This window comes from Phoca vitulina, unplaced genomic scaffold (genome assembly GCF_004348235.1).
Source record: "Phoca vitulina isolate PV1807 unplaced genomic scaffold, GSC_HSeal_1.0 scaffold13, whole genome shotgun sequence".
Lineage (NCBI taxonomy): Eukaryota > Metazoa > Chordata > Mammalia > Carnivora > Phocidae > Phoca > Phoca vitulina.
Genome location: NW_022589716.1, coordinates 7471922 through 7488853, shown reverse-complemented (window position 1 = coordinate 7488853; position 16932 = coordinate 7471922). Strand labels below are relative to the sequence as shown.

The 16932-nt window shown below is 39.7% G+C and overlaps 1 protein-coding gene and 1 non-coding gene across 2 annotated transcripts in view; one reads left to right on the top strand and one right to left on the bottom strand.

The window, feature by feature from the left end:
• CCDC36 (coiled-coil domain containing 36) overlaps positions 1-16932 on the bottom strand; it is a 29414-nt gene extending 12482 nt beyond the window's left edge. Inside the window, exons 1-3 of the mRNA XM_032412270.1 lie at positions 16876-16932; positions 13466-13637; positions 12631-12794 (exon numbers count right to left, since the gene is read on the bottom strand). Of these exons, the coding sequence (XP_032268161.1) occupies positions 12631-12794; positions 13466-13637; positions 16876-16931 (392 nt within the window). The 5' untranslated portion in view covers position 16932. The remainder of the gene's footprint in view (positions 1-12630; positions 12795-13465; positions 13638-16875) is intronic.
• LOC116637256 lies at positions 12156-12257 on the top strand. The gene has a single exon (XR_004300440.1). It is a non-coding gene; the product is annotated as a U6 spliceosomal RNA (small nuclear RNA).

The following is a 16932-nucleotide window of genomic DNA, read 5'->3' as shown; positions in this document are numbered from 1 at the left end:
ATTTGTGAGAGAGAGAGAGCACAAGCAGGGAGAGCAGCAGGCAGAGGGAGAAGCAGGCTCCCACTGAGCAAGGAGCCCGATGCTGGGCTCGATCCCAGGACCCTGGGAGCACGACCCGAATGAAAACTGATTTAACTAAAATGATGGAAGATGAGAAGTTTATGGTGGAGGAGGCAGAGAAGCAAATTCTTATTCCAGGGTAGAAAGTCATTCTCTGAAGCTGAAAAAAATCAAGAAATGACAATATAAGCTATCTAACATATGCCATAAGATATGTGGACCTAAGTACTAGCATAGCTAAAAGGGTTTCAAGTTGGTTGCAAAAAGGAAAAGGGAATTAAAAGTGGGGAAAGATAGGCCTGCTGTTTTTCACTATAATCCTAATTGTATTTTTTTTTAAATTTTATTTATTTGACAGAGATTGAGAGCACAAGCAGGGGGAGTGGCAGGCAGAGGCAGAGGGAGAAGCAGACTTCCTGTCAAGCAGGGAGCCCGTTGTGGGACTCAATCCCAGGACCCTGGGATCATGACCGAAGCCGAAGGCAGTCGCTTAACTGAGCCACCCAGGCGCCCCCTAATTGTATTTTAAAAAAACTATGTACATGTATGGAGAGCCTGGGTGGCTCAGTCAGTTGAGCGTCCAACTCTTGATTTTGGCTCAGTTCATGATCTCGGGGTCATGGGATCAAGCCCCATGACCAGCTCCACACTCAGCAGTCTGCTTGAGATCCTCTCTCTCCCTCTCTGCCCCTCCTCCCGCTTACGCTCCCTAAATCAACCAGTAAATAAAATCTTAAAAAAATATGGACATGTAAAAACTTGATTAAAAAATACATAAAAATTGGGGCACCTGTGTGGCTCAGTTGGTTAAGCGTCTGCCTTCGGCTCAGGCCATGATCTCAGGGTCCTAGGATCAAGCCCTGCATCGGGCTCCCTGCTCAGCGGAGAGCCTGCTTCTCCCTCTCCCTCAGCCTGTCTCCCCCTACTTGTGCACTCTCTCTCTGAAATAAATAAAATCTTTTTTAAAAAACGTAAAAATGTAAAGATGTCTAAAGTCTAATAATGCTACCAAAATGCTGCCCATTTATATTATACCACCAGTTAAACCATGGTATACCACCAGTTAAGAGTGATTCTTTATTCTTATGACCTCACTCCTTATTAGTACATTTGGGAAACAATGTTCCCAACAGGAAACTATATTATACAAATTAAATACTGTTTGTATATAATTTTATATTGAAATGTTTTTTTAAAGATTTATTTATCTTGAGAGGTGGGGGCAGGCAGAGGGACAGGCAAAGAGAGTCTTTAAGCTGACTCCTTGCTGAGTGGGGAGCCTGACGCAGGGCTGGATCTCACGACCCCGAGACCACGACCCCAGCCAAAACCAAGAGTCAGAAACTCAATCGACTGCACCACCCAGGTGCCCCTATATTGAAATGTTTTATATATAACTGATAGCTCCCATTACCTTAACTGTTTATTAATCCTTGATTCCACCTGTCTAAATTGAAATGTTAAGTTCTGATTTACCCAAAGGCCTTGAGTTAAGATGCTTAATAAACAGTAAAAACATTAAAAGCTTGATAATTGAACCTTTCTTAAAAAGCTAGTGTTCAGGGGCGCCTGGGTGGCTCAGTCGTTAGGCGTCTGCCTTCGGCTTGGGTCATGATCCCAGGGTCCTGGGATGGAGCCCTGCATCGGGCTCCCTGCTCGATGGGAAGCCTGCTTCTCCTCTTCCACTCCCCCTGCTTGTGTTCCTTCTCTCACTGTGTCTCTCTCTGTCAAATAAATAAATAAATAAAATCTTAAAAAAATAAAAAACTAGTGTTCAGGGGCACCTGGGTAGCTCAGTCATTAAGCGTCTGCCTTCGGCTTAGGTCATAATCTCAGGGTCCTGGGACTGAGCCCCACATCGGGCTCCCTGCTCAGCAGAAAGCCTGCCCCACTCCCCCTGCTTGTGTTCCCTCTCTTGCTGTCTCTCTCTCTGTCAAATAAATAAATAAAATCTTAAAAAAAAAAAAAGCTAGTGTTCGTTTGGAAGCCATTTTTATTATTCTTTACCAAAATAAAATAAAAAAGGATGCTTAAAAGTAGAGATTTCTCACCCACCCAATATTATGTATAGGTTCATAGGAAGTCAACTATGACCTAATGTTTTCTCTAGAAAAAGTCAATTAGGAAATTATCTGTGCTCACACACACACACACACACACACACAACCTATCTTTAAGAATGGAAGTAAGTTTGGTACTGCCCTATGTTGGTGAATTATTTTGCTTTGAAAATCCACTCATTTAGGGCGCCTGGGTGGCTCAGTCGTTAAGTGTCTGCCTTCGGCTCAGGTCATGATCCCAGGGTCCTGGGATCGAGCCCCGCTTTGGGCTCCCTGCTCCACGGGAAGCCTGCTTCTCCCTCTGCTTGTGTTCCCTCTCTCGCTGTGTGTCTCTCTGTCAAATAAATAAATAAAATCTTAAAAAAAAAAAAGAAAATCCACTCATTTTTTTCAACAACTATTTATTGAGCCTTCTTTTGTGACAGGGTCTTGGCTATAAGTTTCAGTGATATGGAGTGAAAAAAATTCAACTCCCTACCTTCAAGGAGTTTACCTAGTTGGTGTTTTTGAATGTGGTTTCAAAATCCACTCAAACTGAGTGATCCTTTATTAAAAAAAATTGATCAAAGCTTATTGAATCGAATCTTCTGCTTACTGAGATGTCCAATAACAATGTATTTATGTAAATTATAGTACATGCAGAGCTGACAGCAACCTTGTGGGAGGACATAGCTGTGCCAATTGCTTATAGTCAGCATTTGTTGTGAGTGGTTAGTATTCAAGTATTTTTTAAAATCACTTTATTGAGTTAAGGCTGATATACAAAAAGCTGTACACGTTTAATAGTATACAGGTTTGGAGATAAGTATACAACTGTCAAACCCTCACCACAATCTATTCCATAAACCTATCCATCACTTCCAAAAGCTTTCTCTCACTCTCTTTATTTAATAGCAGTAGTAGCAGTGATAAAAACACTTAAAACATTTACCATCTTAGCAAATTTTAAAGTATACAATACTGTATTGTTAACTATGGGCACTATGCCGTACAGTAGATCTCTAGGATTTATTCATCTTGTATAAACTAAAACTTTGTACCCTTTAACTAATACCTCCCTTTTTGTCCCACACTCCAGTCCCTAGCAACCACCATCCTACACTCCGCTTCTTTGAGTCTATTTTACATTCCTCATATAAGTGGTATCATATAGTACAGTTGGCACTTGAACAACTCAGAGGTTAGGGGAGCTGACCTCCCCCCACACACAGTTGAAAATCTGTATATAACTTTTGACTTCCCCAAAACATAAAAGCCTACTGTTGACCAGAGCCTTACTGGTAACACAAATAGCCGATTAACCAAATTTTTTGTATGTACTATGTTCTGTATTCTTACAATAAAGTAAGCTAGAGAAGAGAAAATGTTAAGAAAATTATAAGAGAAAATATTTACTAGTGTGCTATAAAAGATTCACATATAAGTGGAACTGTGCGGTTCAAACCTGTGTTGCTCAAAAGTCAACTGTATTTGTCCTTCTGTGTCTGACTTATGTAATTTAGCATAACATCCTCCAGGTTCATCCATGTTGTCACAAGTGACAGAATTTCCTTCTTTTTTTAAGGCTCAAGACTATTCCATTGTATGTATATGCCACATTTTCTTTATTCACTCATTGATGGATATTTAGGTTACTTCCATGCCTTGGCTATTTTGAAGAATGCTGCAATGAATATGGTAATGCAGATATCTCTTTGAGATCCTGATTTCAGTTCCTTTGGATATATACCTAGAAGTGGGGTTGCACCGATTTACATTCCCACCAACAGTGTATAAGGGTTCCCTTTTGTCCACATCCTTACCAACACTTAGCTTTTTTTTTTTACAATGGCCATCCTGACTGATGTAAGATGATATTTCATTGTGGTTTTGATTTGCATTTCCCTGACATCTAGTGATCTTGAGCACCTTTTTCATACACTTGTTGGCCATTAGTATGTCTTCTTTGCATATATGTATATTCAGTTCCTTTGCCCATCTTTTAATTGGGCTATTTGTTTTTACACTATCGAGCTGTAGGATTTCCTTATGTATTTATTAACCCTTTATCAGATATGGTTTGCAAATATTTTTTACCATTCTGTAGGCTGCTTTTTTATTTTGTTGATTGCTTCCTTTGCTGTGCAGAAACTTTTTAGTTTGATGTTATCCCACTTGTCTATTTTTGGTTTTGCTGCCTGTGCTTTTGATGTCATATCCAAGAAATCATGGCCAATGCCAATGTCAAGAAGCTTTTACCTATGTATTTTTTCTTCTTCTAGGAGTTCTACAGTTGCAAGTCTTACGTTTAAGTCCTTAATCCATTTTGAATTGATTTTTATGTATGATATAGGATAAGGGTCCTTTTTCATTCTTTTCCATATGGATCCAGTTTTTCTAACACCATCTGTTGAAAAGATTAACCTTTCCCATTGTGAATTCCTGGCACTCTTTCATGCTGTGTTAAAAATTTAAAACATAACCCCCTGAAAGATCCATATGATAGAGTACAATGCAACCATTAGAAATGATTTTGTATATGAAATAGAAACATAATCATTAAAGATTAAAGCAGATTAAAAAATAGTCCATAGGAAACAGTACATTTTTATTTTTAAAAATACATAAAAATAGAGCAGCATTATATCAAACATTGTTAATGGAGGTTCACAGAATAAACTGATTCAAGAGGCAGACTTGAAGATCTGACAGACCCAATATCTCTCCCCAAACCTCCCATTCAGTTTAGGTGTCCTTTTGGATGGAGTCTTTCCTGATGCCCCCAGGCAGAGCTGGGAGCCTGTCCTCAGGGCTTCCAAAGCATTTGGATGCAAACTTTACTATACTATTTACAACTCTGTACTTAGAGTGGAAAGTCCAGAGCCTTTATTTTAGGCTGGTTTGTATCTGACCCTCTTTTCTGTTTAAGTAGTTCTTCAGGTTAGCAATCTTGGAGGGAAGCAGAGCCTCTTTCTTCCTGTAGAGGTTGAGAGTGCCAGGGGCTTGCTTTCTTAGCTTCTCCTGAACCCTGGGCTCTTCCCTCACACTTAACTTGCCAGACCACGAGTCAGGAGAAAAAGACTGTGAGTTCTCTATCTAGTGGCTGTGGCTCCAGTAGAAGGAAGATAGAGCTCTAGGAGAATGGTAAAAGGGTCCAGGACTATACTGGCTACAGTGCAGGGAGGGTCTACTACCCTCTGGACAGGGGTTAGTGGGCAGCAGAATTTGTAGCGGACTAATTTTGTTGCTTGGTTTGGAGAATTATCCACGATGGGTAACACCTAGCAATTGCAGGACTGTTGCAAAAACTTAAAGTGGCCTCATTTTCTTCCTTGTAAATCAGAATCCTGATTTTTTCCCCCCCTGGATGCATTGCAACCCAGATAGATGACAGTCCCAGACTCCTCTGAAGCTAGCTAGGTGTGGCCATGTGAGTAAATTTTAGCCAGTGTGAGGTATAAGGAGTGTTGCATGTAACTTCAAGAAGAGTCCTAAAGGGAAAGGAAGATAACCTTTCTTCTTTCCTTCATCCATCTTTTGTCTAGAACTCTGACAACAGCTGAACTCCAGCAGCCACCAAGCACCGTGAGGACAGGAGTCACACTTTAGGGATGCAAGACCAGAGTGCTGCAAGGAGCCAGATCCTTGAGAACCATGAAGCCACCATTCTAGTCCTGGACCATACACTTTAGGATGATTTTTGCATCAAAGAAAAATAAACATTTATCTTTTTTAAGCTTTTGTTTCTATGAGTATGAATGTGTATATATGTTATATACAGTTGAACATAATTCTAGCTAATAAAATGAGCCACCCAATATCTTTTTCTCTCTTTTTAAATTGTAGTTGACACTCATCACCCATCTAATATCTTTTAATAACTTTTTAACATTAAAAAATTTTAAGTTAACATATGAAATTAACTGTGTATGTGTGTATGTACACAATTCTGAGTTTTAACACAAATTTAGGGTCATGTAACCATTACCACAACCAGGAGGGCAGTATCCAAAGAAAACCTTCATGCTGTCCCTTTGTGGTGAAATCCAGCACACATCCCTAACCCCTGGTAATCACTGATCTATTCACCATCTCTATAGTTTTGCTTTTCTCAGAATGTCACATAAATGGACTCCTATAGTATATAACTTTTGGACTGATTTCTTTCACTCAGCATAGTGTCTTTGAGATTCACCCATGTAGTTGTGTATCAATAGCTCATTATTTTTTACTGCTGAGTAGTGTTCTGTTGTATGGACATACCATAGTTTGTTAATCCATTCATTCATTTAAGGACATTCATGTTGTGCCCAGTTTTTGGTGATTATGAACAAAGCTGCTATAAACATTACTGTACAGCCTTTTGTGTAGACTTAAGTTTTCATTTATTTATTTATTTTTTAAAGATTTTATTTATTTTTTGACAGAGAGACAGCGAGAGAGGGAATACAAGCAGGGGGAGTGGGAGAGGGAGAAGCAGGCTTCCCATGGAGCAGGGAGCCCAACTGGGACTCGATCCCAGGACCCTGGGATCATGACCTGAGCTGAAGGCAGACGCCCAACAACTGAGCCACCCAGGCGCCCGACATAAGTTTTCATTTATCTAGGGTAAATGCCTAGGAGTGGAATTATAGAGGCATATGGTAAATTATGCTTACTTTTTTAAAAAAGATTTTTATTTATTTATTTGAGAGAGAGTGAGAGTGAGGGAGATCACAGAGGGAGAGGGAGAAGCAGACTCACCACTGAGCAGGGAGCCCGATGTGGGGCTCAATCCCAGAACCCTGAGATCATGACCTGAGCCGAAGGCAGCCACTTAAACGCCTGAGCCACCCAGGCACCCCTTATGTTTACTCTTATAAGAAACTGTCAAACTTGTCCAGAGAGTCTATGTCATTTTGCATTTCCACCAGTAAGAGTTCCAGTTGCTCTATATCCTTGCCCAGCACTTGGTATTGTCAGTTTTTATTTGTTTTAAGTTTAGCCATGCTAATAGATGTGTAGTAATATGTCACTGTGATTTTAATTTATATTTCCAAAATGGCTAATGATGCTGAGCATCATTATGAGTATTTTTGTAATGAGCATTTTCATGTTCTAGTTATCCATATGTATTTTTTTAAGTTTATTTATTTAAGTAATCTCTACATCCAACGTGGGGCTTGAACTCACAACCCTGAGACCAAGAGTCACATGTTCTTCCAACTGAGCCAGCCAGGTACCCCTGTTATCCATATATTGTCTTTGAAGTATCTGTTAAAATCTTTTCCTATTTTTTTATTGAGTTGCTTATTACTTATTAAGTTTTAAGAGTTCTTTTTTATATTCTGAATATAAGTCCTTTTCTGAAAATGTTTACAAATATTTTTCCCACTCTGTAGCTTTTCTTTTCTTTTTTTGTAAATTTATTTATTTTTTATTTTTTAAAGATTTATTTATTTGACAGAGAGAGAGACAGCGAGAGAGGGAACACAAGCAGGGGGAGTGGGAGAGGGAGAAGCAGGCTCCCCACTAAGCAGGGAGCCCGATGCAGGGCTCAATCCCAGGACCCTGGGATCATGACCCAAGCCGAAGGCAGATGCTTAACGACTGAGCCACCCAGGTGCCCCATTTTTCTTTTTTTTTTTCTTTTTTAAGGTTTTTTTTATTTGAGAGAGAAAGAGAACATGAGGAGGGAGGGGCAAAGGAGGAGGGAAAAGCAGACTCCCCACTGAGCAGGGAGCCCAATGTGAGGCTGGATCCCAGGACCCTGAGATTATGACCGGAGCCAGAGGCAGACAGACACTTAACTGACTGAGCCACCCAGGCACCCCTGTAGCTTGTCTTTTCATTCTCTTAATAGTGATTGTTGCAGAACAAACACTTTAAATTTTGCTTAAAAACAAAGAAAACACAGGAAACTCTAAGCCAGAACTTTCATACTTTGAATTCAGGTTTTCTTCCCCAATTGTTACCATTTACTTTTCAGAGTCCTTAAATGCCACCTGGACTGTGTCCAGGGCTTTTAGCTGCATTCAGTGGGAGAGATAGGATGGAGTATGCTTACTCTGTCATACCTAGAACCAGAACCCATTCAAATATCCTTTTAATAAATTCCTTTTCCATTTAAATTAATTTATTTCTATTGTTTACAACCAATAATTCTGGCCTAGTTGTATTATTTATCCATCAAATGTCTGTTTGCCTAACCAGACTAAGAACTACAAAGATAAATTTGTAGTACTGGGCCTAGCACAGTGTTTATTTAGTAAATGAATGAATAAACTTCACTATGGTGATCAACAATTATTAAAAGAACATGGCTATTTTATATTCTACTAGTAGTACTTAGGTGATTTATTAGTTATGAGACTGACCTGTTTTCTCAAATATTACGGACAAAAAAATCAATAATCTGGGTCATGGCCATCCATTGTTTGATGTACCCAGAATCCTCCTCTAATGGGAAACTGCTTCTTTCTGCATCCAAAAGTGGTTCTGGTGAAGACTTCCAGTCACACTTCACCCCTATGATCTAAGCAAGCCTATCATAAGCTTCCACTAGGATTTTTCAAATTCAAACTAAGGGAAAAGACTCCTTCTTTGTGTTGGTAGGAAGCTGGTCTCTAATAGGAAAGAATAAAGTATAGATGGAGGGAGAAGCACAGAAAAGAGATTCTGATTTCATTTCATTCCCTGTCCTTCCCAGATTGGTTAAAAGAGCTAATAAATCCTCTGTTTTGTCAAAGCCAGTTTGAGGTGAGTTTCTATTCGCTATCAAAAGAGTCATAACAAATGCAATCTGAGCTAATCAATTAGGCTTTTTTTTTTTTTTTAAGATTTTATTTATTTATTTGACAGAGAGAGAGCACAAGCAGGGGGAGTGGCAGGCAGAGGGAGAGGGAAAAGCAGGCTCCCCGCAGAGCAGGGGGAGCCTGATGTGGGACTTGATCCCAGACTCCTAGGATCATGACCCGAGCCAAAGGCAGTCGCTTAACCAACTGAGCCACCCAGGCACCCTAGGCTTCTTTTGAGATTTCTTTCCCTCATACGTCTTCTCTGTAATTTTGGGAAAATATGTATTTTCAAAACACAATATGTCTTATAGGTTTGTAGCATCTCTTACGTTTGAACTCTGCACCATGTCTTATCACTTTCCTGCTTCCAAATTTACAGTGGTATGCCTTCTCTCTCTCATTTAAAAATTTTTCATTCCTTCTCACATTTTTATTTATTTTTTATTTTTATTTTTTTAAAGATTTTATTTATCTGCCAGAGAGAGAGAGAGAGCGGCAGGCAGAGGGAGAAGCAGGCTCCCCACTGAGCAAAGAGCCCGATGTGGGACTTGATCCCAGGACCCTGGGATCATGACCTGAGCTGAAGACAGACGCTTAACCAACTGAGCCACCCAGGCATCCCTCCTTCTCACATTTTTAAAAAGATTTTATTTATTTGAGAGAGAGAAACCATGAGCAGGGGGCGGGGGAGGGCAGATGGAGAAGCAGACTCCCTGCTGAGTGGGGAGCCCGATGCGGGGCTCGATCCCAGGACCCTGGGACCATGACCTGAGGCGAAGGCAGACACTTAACCAACTAAGCCACCCTCAGAGGTGCCCCTCACGTTTTTTTTTAAGTAGTCTCCACACCCAACATAGTGCTTGAATTCACGACCTTGAGATCAAGAGTTGCATGCTCTACCAACTGAGCCAGTCAGGTACCCCATTCTTACCACATTTCTGACAAGCACTAATTGACAAACAAAAAAATCTAAAATCTAAAATCTTGAGTTTTGGGGCACCTGGGTGGCTTAGTCGGTTATAAGACAGATTTTTGACTTTGGCTCAGGTCATTATCTCAAGGTCGTGGGATGGAGCCCCATATCGGGCTCCACACTTAGAGTGGAGTCGGCTTGAGATTCTCTCCTTCTCCTTTTGCCCCTCTCTGTTTGCCCCTACCTCTGCTCGTGCTCATGCTCTCTCTCTTTTTTTAAAGATTTATTTATTTATTTGACAGAGAGAGACACAGCGAGAGAGGGAACACAAGCAGGGGGGCGGGAGAGGGAGAAGCAGGCCTCCTGCTGAGCAGGGAGCCCAATGTGGGGCTCGATCCCAGGACCCTGGGATCACGACCTGAGCCAAAGGCAGACGCTTAACGACTGAGCCACACAGTGCCCCTCATGCTCTTTCTCTAAAATAAATAAATAAAATCTTTAAAAGTAATAATAATAAAATAAAATATTGGGTTTTATTTTTGCCAGAATTTATTAAAATTATGATTTTTTTACCTATCATATAAGTCAATATCTTAAGCTTGAATTTTTTAATGGAGAGAGATTCTTCAGAGTCCTCATTATTTGTTCTATTTAAGTGCTATATATTTTTTGCTATCTTGTAAATAATTGTTAACAGAAACTCATTTCACTACAAAAAAAAAAAAGAAAGAAGGAAACGATACAGGGAGAGAGAGAAAGGAAGGAAAGAAGAAAATGTTGAGAGAAATTTAATGTTTCAAAAAAACTTTTTTAGGGGGTGCCTGGGTGGCTCAGTCGTTAAGCATCTGCCTTCAGCTCAGGTCATGATCCCACAGTCCTGGGATCAAGCCCCGCATCGGGCTCCCTGCTCAGCGGGAAGCCTGCTTCTCCCTCTCCCACTCCCCCTACTTGTGTTCCCTCTCTCGCTGTGTCTCTCTCTGTCAAAGAAATAGATAAAGTCTTTAAAAAAAAAAAATTTTTTTTTTAGCTGCAGAAATCTTTTTTTTTTTTTAAGTAACTGCTACATCCAACATGCTCTACCAACAGAGTCAGCCAGCCTGCCCCTGCTGCAGAAATCTTGATCAAACAAAATGTAATCCCATGCCTAGAGAACAAAAAAATTTAACATTGATCTATCTGAAGGAGTAAGAAGGTGAGTACTCTGCAGTAACCTACTATAGCCATGAGGGGCCTCTGAGAAACTGGTAGGGTCCTAGAGCCTGGATTCCTAGGGGAAAGAAGTCTCTCAATGTCTGGAAAATGTTTATTTACCAACAGAATCAAACACTTCAAATAGAGCATTTTGCTTTTCTCACTAAAGGAAGATAGGTATTCAACAGAAAGGATACTTAGTCTAAGAATCCTTAAAGAAATTCTGGCTCTTTCAACATGAAAGTACTAGTGGTGACACTAAGTGATACATCTTCACTGTCACAGAAATAATAAAGTATATTTCTGCTTAAGTGTTATAATTTCCATGACACCTAAAGTCATTCTGATAACTTACTACCAAGAAATGAACAACTTAATTTCTTCAGTGACTTCAACTTATTTATTTATAAATTAATATAGGAGTCCTAATTTATCTCATGTATTTGCTATGGTAAATGAATAAATAAAAACTAACAAATAAGACTATGTATAAAATTTAGGGTATATCTTAAAAAATACCAACATTTTAATCTCAGGAAACAAACCGAGGGTTGCTGGAGTGGTGGGGGGTGGGAGGATGGGGTGGCTGGGTGATAGACACTGGGGAGGGTATGTGCCATGGTGAGCGCTGTGAATTGTGTAAGACTGATGAATCACAGACCTGTACCTCTGAAACAAATAATACATTATATGTTAAAAAAAAAAAAAGAAGAAGAAGATAGTAGGAACGGAAAAATGAAGGGGGGGAATTCGGAGGGGGAGACGAACCATGAGAGACTATGGACTCTGAGAAACAAACTGAGGGTTCTAGAGGGGAGGGGGGTGAAGGGATGGGTTAGCCTGGTGATGGGTATTAAGGAGGGCACGTTCTGCATGCAGCACTGGGTGTTATACGCAAACAATGAATCATGGAACACTACATCAAAAACTAATGATGTAATGTATGGTGGTTAACGTAATAAAATAAAATTAAAAAAAAAATACCAACATTTTGGGGCACTTGGCTGGCTCAGTCAGTGGAGCATGTGACTCTTGATCTTGGGGTTATGGGTTCGAGCCCAACATTGGGTGTAGAGATTACTTAAAAATAAAATCTTAAAAAAAAAATACCAACATTTCAAAGTGAGAAAACCAGCCTGAATAGCCTGAATCAGCTTTTTAAAGAATTCATGTACTGTGCTCGCTTGGGTAGCACATAAAATTGGAACCATACAGAGAAGATTAGCATGGCCCCTGCGCAAGGATGACACGCAAATTTGTGAAGCATTTCATATTTAAAAAAGAAAAAGAATTCATGTGCTATATTCTTGACCCTAAAACAACTGTTATCTAATTTCCTAACTGATGATCTGAAAAGATAACAAATTAAAGGGCAGAATTTTGGCAAAATAAACATAACATTACTTGAATATTGTATTTCTCTAATAAGTCCTTTAGCTTACTTTTTTTCAGAGGGCCAGAACTGTGGCAGCTAAATTCAAACCTGCCACAAGTCATACTGACAAGTAAGCAAATAAAGAGTAATTATTAGATGAGCTATAAAGGCAAGAGTGTTATCATGCTGAAATAGAATTATTTGACTATTAATATTCCATTTTCTGTTTCCCTCAAAAGAGATGAGATGTCTCATCTACTTGAAAGGTTTGCATACCTGTCACATTTGTCTTTTGCCCTTTTCTTTTTCTCTTCAAACTGTTCCAAGAGGCCCTTTGATTTTCCAACTGACAAAGGAAGAGGAAATAAGCCTCTGTCGTTTGTATCTCCTCCAAACAGCTGGGGTTTTGTCTGGTACTTTGTGAAAATACTAGGTTCACTCTGTTAAATGAAAAAAAAATCACAGCATTTCACACATGAAAATATTTACGGCATTCACTATTTTCTACACAATGTAGAGTCACATTTAAGTGCAAACCATAATACTAAAAAACAACATGGCATGTCATGTAGTATTTCCTTTTTATTTCACATACATCAGAAAATTACATTAAAATAAAGCAACTCTTTTTATTAATAAGGTTTCTGCCTTACCAGCCCAGAGATATTAAAATTATCAGCTATGGGCACCTGGGTGGCTCAGTCTGTTAAGCATCTGCCTTTGGCTCAGGTCATGATCTCAGGGTCCTGGGATTGAGTCCTGCATCACATCAGGACTCCCCCTGTTCAGCGGGGAGTCTGCTTCTCCCCTCTCCCTCTGCCTGCTCCTCCTCCTGCTTGTGCTCACTCTCTCTCTCTCAAATAAATAAATAAAATCTTGAAAAAATATATATCAGCTAATCAGGTGCCTCGCTGACTTAGTCGATACAGTATTTCAGACTACCAAGTCTCTCAGACTACTGAGTTACCAATCAAGTGCAAATCCATTTAGGAGAGTAATCCTTAGAGATGTATAATTCTAAAATATAATTCAATAGAATAAGTCTTCTTTATAGCTTATCTCCATAATGATTATGAAATGTGTGTAGAGAAATTCTGGAAATGAGACTCACGTCCAGAGAATTCTGTTGTGACTGTTTTGGTTGTCTCAAGTGGACACTGTCCAAGGGCGCTGACAGAGTCTCTGAACTTTCTGGACAGAACTGGGATCCAAAGAGGAACTGGGAATCACTGAGACTGGAGTAATCAGTCTGATTATTATTCCAGCTAGATGACTTAGTGGTCCTGAAATTAAGCAAGAAAAGAGAAGTATATCAAGTGGACAAACATTCTGAACAAATGAAATCATAATTCACAGCTATTCATTTCAGAATATTCTGGGCAGAGTACTAGTTTGTTCTGACCTCCTAGTCCCCTGCACACTGCCAGTACTACCTATAAAGAAACACAAAGAAATTCTGAATGCCAGGCATTTTGATTACAGCAACTTGAGAACAATCAGATGGAAATCAAACATTAAGGACTGACACTATTATTTTTTGTACAACAGCACCGTGGGCTATAACACCATTTGGGGGATCAAAGTTCCTGAAATCTTTAGGGATTAAAAGAACATTATCTTTTAAAAAGTTGAATCTGGGGGTGCCTGGGTGGCTCAGTCAGTTGGGCATCCAACTCTTGATTTCAGCTCAGGTCATGATCTCAGGGTCATAGAATCGAGCCCCATGTAGAGCTCTGTGCTGGGCATGGAGCCTGCTTGGGATTCTCTCTCTCCTTCTCCCCTCCTTCCCACCCCCCATTCTCTCACTCGCTCTCTTGCTCTCTCTAAAAAAGAAAGTTGAATCTGTTAATCACTAAGGGAATAGATAAAAATAATATATGGTGTATGCATATAACTGAGGCATTAGTCAGAAGCAATAAACTAGATTTACATATAACCACATGAATAAATCTCAAAAATGTAATTTTGAGTGTAGAGAGTAAAAATTGAATGAACTCTATATCATTTATATAATCTTTTAAATCTACATCATACCACACCAAACAAGTATATAACTGTGTGTGTAGAAGGTGAATTAGAACTCTCATTAACTCTCCTAGAGTGTGCCTACAGGGAAGGAAGGGAGCAGGATTACAGGGAGAGTAGGAGTCATAATACAAAAAACACAAGACAGCTTAGTTACAGACTGTCTGTGTTCTCCAAAAATTCATATGTTGAAGTCCTAATCCCTAATGTGATTGTATTTGGAAATGGGACCTTCGGGAGGTAATTAGGGTTAGACAAGGTCATGAGGGTGGGGCCTTCATGATGGGATTAATGTCTTTAAAGTAGAGACACCAGAGAGTTTGCCCTCCTTTCTTTCTCCTCCCTGTGAGGACACAGAGAGAAGACAGTTGTCAGCAAGCCAGTAAGGGAGCCCTCACCAGAAATGATCCAGCTGGCATATGGTTCTAGGACTTCCAATCTCCAGAACTGAGAAAATAAATTTCTATTGTTGAAGCCATCCAATTTAGGGTACTTTGTTATGGCAACCTAGCAGACTAATACAGGCCTTATCCAGACTGAAGAATATGATCAACTCAGATTTGTGCACAGGAGGATCTATTAAACATTGTTTCTGTATTTATTTATTTATTTATTTATTTTTAAGATTCCACCTATTTATTTGACAGAGAGAGACACAGCAAGAGAGGAAACACAAATAGGGGGAGTGGGAGAGGGAGAAGCAGACTCCCCACGGAGCAGGGAGCCCGATGCGGGGCTCGATCCCAGGACCCTGGGATCATGACCTGAGCTGAAGGCAGATGCTTAACGACTGAGCCACCCAGGTGCCCCTAAACATTGTTTTTGAAACAAGGCGGTGTTAAAAAAAAAAAAAAGAGAGAAGAAACAAGGTGGTGTTCCCTTTCACACTTTTAGTGTCTTATTCTTGCTTGAAGTAGTTCCAGCTGTGGACTTCCAACTTGTTTCCCATGGGTATTTACACCAGTCTTTAAACCTCTCATATGAAAGGGAAAGTGATAGTGATGATACAATCACACTTGAACACAGTGTACTGAGCCTATTACAGAGACAGCAATAAGCAGGCACACAAGTAAAATACAGTCTTCAAGTTTTTACTTGAAAGACATCTCAGTAACAATTTGTGTTACTTCATGCTGTTATGTAACCTGAAAAAACATGTTTTTCATTAAAACACACAAACACAAATACACAAATCATTCCTTTTTTAAAAAGCTAAATCTAGGGGCACTGGGGTGGCTCAGTCAGTTAAGCATCCAACTCTTGATTTCAGCTCAGGTCATAATCTCAGGGTTGTAAGATTGAGCCCCAAATTGAGGCTCTGCTCTGGGCGTGGAGCCCACTTAAGATTCTTGATTCTCTCTCTCCCTCTCCCTCTGCCCCTCCCCCTGCCCTCGCTCTCTCTCTTCCCCCGCTCTAGTAAATAAATAAGCCAAATCTAAAATAATTAGATAGCATATAAGTACATATCCTAAGCCAAAGGAACCATCATATATTGATGCAAGACAAAAAAACAAAACAAAACAAAACAAATAGTTCAGCACAGGAAGGAGCAATTATTTCACTGATAGAACCATTTTCTAAGATTAGCTAAGGTAATGGGCTGCACACATGTATTATAATATGGGTTGCATAATCATTGCTCAAAATAGCTTAAATAGCTCTCTGTGACTCCCCTCTTAGGTCAAAGAGAATAATTAGCTGGGCTGGAAAAAAAAACTGTGAGCTTATAGAAATTATGTAGGATTTACATCTTAAAGCTATGATCTAGAATTTAACAAAGATAGATTTTTCCCTACTCTGTATCAACTGCAAGCATTTTTTTTTCTTTTTAAGAGATAAAAAGCACAGTGCTCTAGGTTTTTATTGAATTAATAACTGTCTTTAGGAAGGTGTTAGGAAGAAAATAAACTATCCAATAATAAAACATAAAGCAATTAGAAATCCCTTAAATATATACTACTTCTGGGGCACATCCACCAAGTTAGCAATGGCAGGCCCACTGCATGGCTGGCGGACAGAAATGTAAATACTTCAGTGGACTAGTAGAAGGGGCAATATCTCAGTGAGTTTTGTCAACAGCTAGAGTGGCTCTTAACTCCACAGTACCTACAAATGGTACTACACAACTGAACACGTATCTGAACATTGTCTTGATTTTGCTCCCTGCTGTTTCAATAGCAATCGCTCCAACCAAGGTGAGTTTCTAGATGTTGGGCCATGTCTAATTCTCACAGGCCCCATAGTCCCTAGGCCCAGTGCTGGACACAGAGCCACTGCTCAGTTAACACACATAGCTGAATTGACATGCTTTCATAATCAGAAAATAGGCAAAAGGAAAAAGACAAGGATGGGAGAGCAGTGAAAGGAAGGGAGAAGGGGAAGAAGCTATAGAAGTAACTCTATTACTAATTAACTAATAGGAAGGGGAGCCTTTTTCTATGAAATCAATACAACTATAAGATCCTCAGTATCAGAGTATATAACCAGAAAACTTACCCAGAGCCTGAGGGAATACTGAGCATCTCTTTGATATTCCAGACATTAAAATTCATT